The sequence below is a fragment of the Psammomys obesus genome, unplaced genomic scaffold, assembly GCF_907164565.1.
Source record: "Psammomys obesus unplaced genomic scaffold, mPsaObe1.curated_primary_1811, whole genome shotgun sequence".
Classification (NCBI taxonomy): domain Eukaryota; kingdom Metazoa; phylum Chordata; class Mammalia; order Rodentia; family Muridae; genus Psammomys; species Psammomys obesus.
Genome location: NW_026593047.1, coordinates 1 through 7,475, shown reverse-complemented (window position 1 = coordinate 7,475; position 7,475 = coordinate 1). Strand labels below are relative to the sequence as shown.

Below are 7,475 nucleotides of genomic sequence, written 5' to 3'. Positions count from 1 at the left end.
TCCTCGGTTGCCGCGTCATCCTTATCGGCGAAGGCTGCGCGCGACAAGTGGTGCCGAAACCCGGGAAGCCGCCGAACCCGGGTAGAGGGACAGCTTTGAGGACCCCGACTGCTCGTCGGAAAGAGGATCCAAGCCAGTGACCTGAGAAACTCCGGAGACTTTTCAGCAAGGTATGATTTCTGTGGTCTGGGTGATTCCGTTTCTCGTTGTTAGTCTCGTTTTCGTTCTTTTCTGTTGTCTGTGTCTTAATTGTGGGAAACGGGATACGGTTTGTATTCGTCCTTTTTGCGACACTGCATAATTTGGCTGTAATCCTCAAGTAGATAACTGAGTTGCCACACCCTCCCCTGTAGATAAAGGAGCAATGGAATAAGCCGCTTCTAGAAGCAGCGCGGGCGCTGTTGAAACAGAAGGAGCTTAAGGTCCCAGATCGGGTGTTGCAGAACTTTCTCAAAGAAGTAGATCGAGTGGCTCCCTGGTTCGTTCTCTCCGGGTCCCTTACGGAAGGATCATGGAGCAAGCTAAGTGGGGATCTGACACGAGAAAAGGAACAGGGGACCCTAAGACCAGGGGTATGGCCACTGTATAAATTGTTCAAATCGTGCATTAAGGATGAGAGGTGCAAGGAAAAGATCAAGGAAGGCCAGCGGGTCTTGTCAGACCATCAGGATAGTGTATCAGAAGCTGAAAAGGGTAAAGAGGCTAATAAAAGGAAGAAGCCTTCTAAGAAAAAAGAAAAGAAAAGTCATGAGAACAAGGATGTGTTAACCAAGCTAGCTAAGTTAGAAAAAAGGGCAGCACAACTTGCAAAGAAGGAAGAGGAGCATGAAGATAAGGCAAAAAGATTGCAACTCTTACCAACCCCGCAAGAAAAAAAAGATGAGGATGAAAAACCTAAATTATATCCGCTCCTCACTGAGTTCAAAAATTGCACTCTATCATCTTCTTCTGAAGGGGAGGATGAGCAGGAGTCATCTGACTCTGAGGAGTCGGGTCTTGACCCTGCTGAGCAGGCAGAGTTAGATGAGGAAGCTGCAAAATATGAGGAAGAGAGATATGGCCCCGTCCCGCCTTATTCACCTAGGCGTGGCTCTGTAGCTTTTAAGTGCAGTACAACAGCTCCTCCCTATGAGGAAGTGGAAAAACACACAGGATCAGGAGGAAGGCCGTCACGCATTCCTGAAAAGGAAGTTAGAAAGATACAAGCAGCATTTCCTGTATGGGAAGATGCTCAAAATCAGAGGCAATATGCTCCTCTAGATTTGAAACAACTGAAGACATTGGTGGAGGCAGTACAGACGTATGGTATCAGTGCCTCTTTTACCTTGGCATTGGTAGAGAGGCTAGCTGCTGATGCTATGACTCCTGCTGACTGGAATAATACCGTGAAGGCATGTCTCTCTATGGGTCAATATCTTGATTGGAGAGCAATTTATCAGGAATTATGCATGGCTCAGGCTAGGCAGAATGCAACTAATCAGCACCCTCAATGGAATTATGATATGCTTACAGGTCAAGGTCAATGGGTTGTTAATCAGTCAATGTATCCTGCTGAGGTGTACCAACAGATCAACAAGGCAGCTGTTCGTGCCTGGAGGAGTTTACCAAATAAGGGACAGGTTACCGGAAATTTGACAAAGATTATACAAGGAGCTACAGAGCCTTTTTCAGACTTTGTGGCTAGAATGATGGAAGCAGCAGGAAGAATATTTGAGGACCCTGAGGGCGCAATACCGTTTGTGGAGCAATTAATTTTTGAGCAATGTACCAAGGAGTGTAGGAATGCCATTACTCCCTGGAAAGGAAAAGGAATAAACGCTTGGATGAAAGCGTGCAGAGAGATAGGAGGTCCACTGTCTAATCAGGGCATCGCAGCTGCGGTATTATCAGCTCAGAAGGCTGCAAATGCAAAGTGTTTTAATTGTGGAAAGATGGGTCATATGAAAAGGCAGTGTCGGGCGCCAACTGCGACCCCTAATGCTCAGCCTGTCAAACAGCCAGGGTTGTGCCCAAGGTGTAAAAAAGGAAAGCATTGGGCAAATGAATGCAGGTCTGTTAAGGACAATCAGGGGAGGCCCCTTCCGGAGCGCTCTACTGAGCAGCCAAAAAACGGGAACAGGGGCCCCCGACCCCAGGGCCCAAGACAAATGTATGGGGCCATCCAGCAGACACCCTACCAATCAAAAGGGTTTGTGAAGATGACTCCATCCGGAGAGCAACCTCCGGATCAGCAGGATTGGACTTGCGTGCCACCACCAGAGCAGTATTGACACCTATAATGGGATGTCAGCCTATACCTTCAGATTTAGCAGGCCCCTTGCCAGAGGGTTCAGTGGGACTGATAATTGGCCGCTCATCTGCCACCTTAAAAGGATTGCAAGTTCATCCAGGAGTCATTGATCAAGATTTCACAGGACAAATTCAAATGTTATGTTCCTCCCCTAGAGGGATTAGTGCCATCTCGCCTGGGGACAGAGTGGCCCAACTTTTGATCTTACCCAGTTTACATCAGAACTTCCCAAGTGATAAAACTACTCGAGGAGAAAAAGGCTTTGGTTCCTCGGGAGGACAGCATATGTTCTTGTCATTGGGTATGCAAGAACGCCCTATGATGAGTTTGATAATAGAAGGGAAAACTTTTCAAGGTCTATTGGACACTGGAGCAGATACCAGCATAATTTCTAAAACTTGGTGGCCGTCGCGATGGCCTCTTATTCTATCATCTCAATCCCTACAAGGGTTGGGATATGAAAATGCTCCTCAAAAGAGTGCGAAGACTTTGCATTGGCAAAATGAGGAAGGAAAAAGGGGCATGTTCGCTCCTTATGTGCTACCTCTTCCCATTAATTTATGGGGAAGGGATGTGTTACAACAATTGGATTTTACCTTAACTAATGAATACTCTCCTCAAAGTCAACAAATAATGAAGAACATGGGATGTGTTCCAGGTAAAGGACTGGGTAAATGCCTGCAAGGACGCACTAGCCCTATCCCAACCTCGGAAAAGAAAGATAGAACAGGCCTGGGTTTTTCCTAGGGGCCACTGAGGAGGCGATTCCCATTCCCTGGACTACAGAGGACCCAGTTTGGGTTCCTCAGTGGCCTTTAACCTCTGAAAAGCTTGCAGCAGCTGAGCAGCTAGTTCAAGAGCAGCTCAGCCATGGCCATATTGAGTGCTCACAGTCACCTTGGAATACTCCCATCTTTGTCATTAAGAAAAAATCTGGAAAGTGGAGATTGTTGCATGATTTAAGAGCTATAAATAAACAAATGCAGGTTATGGGGCCAATTCAGAGAGGCCTACCATTGTTGTCTACCCTTCCTGCGAACTGGAATTTGGTAATGGTAGATATTAAAGATTGTTTCTTCTCTATTCCCTTACACGATCAGGATAGAGTTAGGTTTGCATTTACCTTGCCTAGTGTAAATCATGAACAACCTGATAAGAGGTATCAGTGGAAGGTCTTACCTCAGGGAATGGCCAATAGTCCAACCATGTGCCAACTCTATGTGGCCAACGCTATTCAGCCAGTTAGAAATCGGTTCCCTGCTATTAAGGTATGTCATTATATGGATGACATCTTGCTATGCCATGCTGAGCAAGCATTACTGCAACAGGCATTTGAGATGTTGTCCGCTAACCTAAAACAAAAGGGTTTGTACATAGCACCTGAAAAGGTACAAGAGGGAGAGATCGGTAATTTCCTTGGCTCAACTATTTATCCTAGATGCATTAGACCTCAAAAGATTACCATTAGGAGAGATGTGCTCAACACGCTTAATGATTTTCAAAAACTTTTGGGCGATATTAATTGGCTAAGGCCTTACTTGAATTTAACTACTGCAGAACTTAGGCCTTTGTTTGCCATCCTTGAAGGAGATTCAGCCATTACCTCTAGTAGGCAGCTTACAGCGGAGGCTGCTGAAGTATTAACTAAGGTGGAAGATAGGCTTAAGGAAGCCTCTTTAACTCGGCTGGACCCCTTCAGTCCATTCCATTTATGCATTATCCCATCACCACAGCAACCCACCGCAGTCCTATGGCAGCAGGGACCTTTGCTTTGGATTCATTCTCAGACATCTCCAGGAAAGGTGTTAAGTCATTACCCAACTCAAGTTGGAGAAATAGCCTTAAAGGGTGTTCAATCAGCCCTGACTCATTTTGGCTGTGAGCCAGCATCTATTTTTGTGCCATACACCGCTCATCAAGTAGGGGTGTTATGTGCCACTTTGGATGTGTGGGCAATTCTTCGCTGCACCTTTACTGGTAATATAGATAATCATTATCCTAAACATCCATTGTTGCACTTCTCTTTAACTAATGCATTTATTTTTCCAAGAGTTACACAAAGCCAACCTATTGTAGGGGCTATTGATGTGTTTACTGATGGCTCAAAAACTGGCATAGGGAGTTATGTTGTGGGTGGACAATCATTTCAAAAGCAGTTTTCATTTTCCTCCCCACAATTGGTTGAATGTGCAGTAGTGGCTGAAGTTCTAAGGAACTTCTCTCAGCCCTTAAATATTGTTTCTGACTCACACTATGTGGTGGGAGCAGTAAAAATTCTAGAGACAGTGGGATTGATTTCTTCTAAAAGTACTGTGGCAATATTATTTGATGAGATACAACATATTATTAGGAATAGAGCAAATCCTTTCTTCATACAGCATATGAGAGCTCATACTTTGTTGCCTGGACCTATGACAAGAGCTAATGATTTAGCAGACAAGGCTACCAGAGCAATTTGTCTTGCATTAAATCCTGTAAAAAATGCCACCTCCTTTCATGAATTGTATCATGTTCCAGCTGATACGCTCAGGCTGAGATTTGGCGTCTCTCGCGCAGAAGCTCGGGAGATAGTTTTAAAATGCGCCAGTTGCGCGGAGTTTCGGCCATCACCCAACATTGGAGTCAACCCCAGAGGTCTTAAGCCATTACATATTTGGCAGATGGATGTTACTCATGTTCCTGCCTTTGGCAGACTTAAATATGTACATGTATCTGTTGATACATGCTCAGGAGTGATTCATGCCACTCCCCTGTCAGGAGAAAAAACGGCTCATGTCATTACCCACTGTCTGGAGGCCTGGGCAGCCTGGGGCAAGCCACGTCAGCTAAAAACTGATAATGGCCCTGCTTATGTATCTAAGGTTTTTCAACAGTTCTGCCAAAAAATGGAAGTTCATCATGTAACAGGATTGCCTTATAATCCACAAGGGCAAGGCATGGTAGAACGGGCAAATGGTGTTTTAAAGACTTATGTGCAAAAACAGAAGGGGGGACTCTGCCCCATTACAATGGGACAGAAAGCAACCATATCCCTTGCTTTATTTACTTTAAATTTTTTGAAATTGGATTCGTGTGGGCGGTCTGCTGCAGACAGACATGCTGACCATGCCTCCTCAAATGAGCTGGTAAAATGGAAAGATGTGCTTGATAATCAATGGAAAGGACCGGATCCTATTTTAATAAGATCCAGGGGAGCTGTTTGTGTTTTCCCACAGGACCAAGAAAATCCGATTTGGGTTCCAGCGCGGCTGACCAGAGTGGTCAAGCAAGATGAGCCTGATCTTAACCCTGATCCTGATCTTGAGCGGAGTGCAGATGGACCTGAAGGTGGAGACCCAGGAGATCCGCTGGGGGATCCTATCAACATTCCCACGACCAATGCCAGTCATGTATGATGCACAAGTCTTCCCCCGTTTCTTTACCACCAATGACTCCATTGGGCTACCATATTTGCCAATGTCTCAGGACATAGCCCCTATACCAGACAACAACACCCAGCCAAATAACGGCAGTCTTTGTTTTACAACCAACCAGACTCATGCTGACTCATGTATAAAGCTAGGAAATTTTTCTTATGCCAAGTTAGGAAAAGAGACCATCAGGAATCGTACATCTTCAGCTAATGCTACGGTCCTTTTTGGATGGTGGCCACAGCACGGTTCATCTTATGGGAGCAATGAACGAAAGCACCAACCTCAGTACGCCCCCTTCTGCACTGGCCGGCATGCGGACTCTTCAATTATTTTCCCATGGACGGGCTGTCAGAGTCGCAGAGCGCATCTGCTCGAAAATGGACTCTTTACCTTTTCACCCTTGGAAGGGTATGGAAATTACACCGAAATGAGTCCCTGGAATTACCCCACCAATCCCTTTAATATTTGGCTGCTGTGTGGTGTTGGTGGCAGTTGCACAGATCTCTCACCCATGGTCACCATTTTGGGTGGAGCGACAGCTACTACCACTCTGCTTGCAAATGTCAGACCTGGATCCATATCCGCGACGGAATTAGGAGGACTAAAGTCGGTGGAGCCCACCCCAGTTTGTGTTTGGCCTCCATTTGTTTGGACAGTTTGTAATTATACTGGATGTTTTTATGCTCTGTGTTGGAATGCTAGTGAGTATGACTTGGCTACTGTAGCCCGCATGCCCCGTTTTCTGCCTATTCCAGTGAGGACTAGTAGTTCTTTGGCCCTATTTCGTCAAAAGCGTGATTTTGGTATCACCGCAGCAATAGTGGCTATTATAGCCACTGCGGCGGTTGGAGCCTCCCTGACTATATCAGCCTTAGCATTAAATGGCCAGGTTGCCACGGCTCATACCCTCAATAATTTGTCAGCATCAGTTAGTGAAGCGATAGATATACAGGCTTCCATGAACAATCAGTTAAAAGGAGGATTAATGATAGTTAATCAACGTATTGATTTGGTTCAAGAACAGCTAGAGATTTTGTGGCAGCTGGCTCAGTTGGGATGTGAAACTACATTACCAGGAATTTGTGTAACTTCTGTTCCATATAACAGGTTTACTAGGGCTGCAAATTTATCCATAGAATTGTCTCGTTTGCTGCAATCTAATTGGTCCGCCGAATTTGATGAGACAATAAGAAAATTACGCCTAGCAATTGTTCAAATTAATTCCACTCGCCTAGACGTTTCCATTACTCAAGGATTGTTTAATTGGGTGTCCTCCGCCCTCTCCTATTTTAAGGAGTGGGTTGGAGTGGGAATGTTTGGAGTAACCCTGTTTGCAGGACTGCTCCTCTGTTTTTGGTTGCTCTGCAGATTCAAGAGACAACAACATCTTAAAAATGTGGCCATGGTGCAGGCTATGCTGGCTGTGGAACAGGGGGCATCCCCCCAAGTTTGGCTTAACTTGCTCAACCGTTGAGACTCTGTCTAGAACTTATGGCACCCCTGAAGGGCACAGGTTCCCATTGCACCGGGATGCTGTTCTGGACAGACCTCTGCACTCCCCAGGGCTCGGGTTCCCATTGCACGGGGCTAAGGGTGCAGAGGGTCTCCTACACTGTGTAAACTCCTTGATCGCTGATGCTGTTGGCTCAGCAGGCTGATCGGTGACCTCATGGTGTGTTAATTTTTCTGGTTGAAATGGCCTTTAATTAATAAAAAAGGGGGAGATGTCGGGAGCCGCTCCCGCCACTACAAGGTGGCGCCGGTCTCCTGCT

General features: G+C 45.9%; 1 protein-coding gene across 1 annotated transcript; it reads left to right on the top strand.

Moving 5' to 3' along the window:
- Positions 1 to 7: 7 nt before the first annotated feature.
- LOC129683511 (uncharacterized) lies at positions 8 to 7,460 on the top strand. Its single transcript, XM_055616225.1, has 2 exons — positions 8 to 170; positions 5,506 to 7,460. Exon 2 carries the CDS (start codon positions 5,561 to 5,563, stop codon positions 7,175 to 7,177), a length of 1,617 nt encoding a protein of 538 aa, XP_055472200.1. The 5' UTR covers positions 8 to 170; positions 5,506 to 5,560; the 3' UTR covers positions 7,178 to 7,460.
- The last annotated feature ends 15 nt before the right edge of the window (positions 7,461 to 7,475 follow it).

Excerpts from the sequence above, each read along its gene's own strand:
- LOC129683511 (XM_055616225.1), top strand. The coding sequence starts at position 5,561 with ATGAGCCTGATCTTAACCCTGATCCTGATCTTGAGCGGAGTGCAGATG.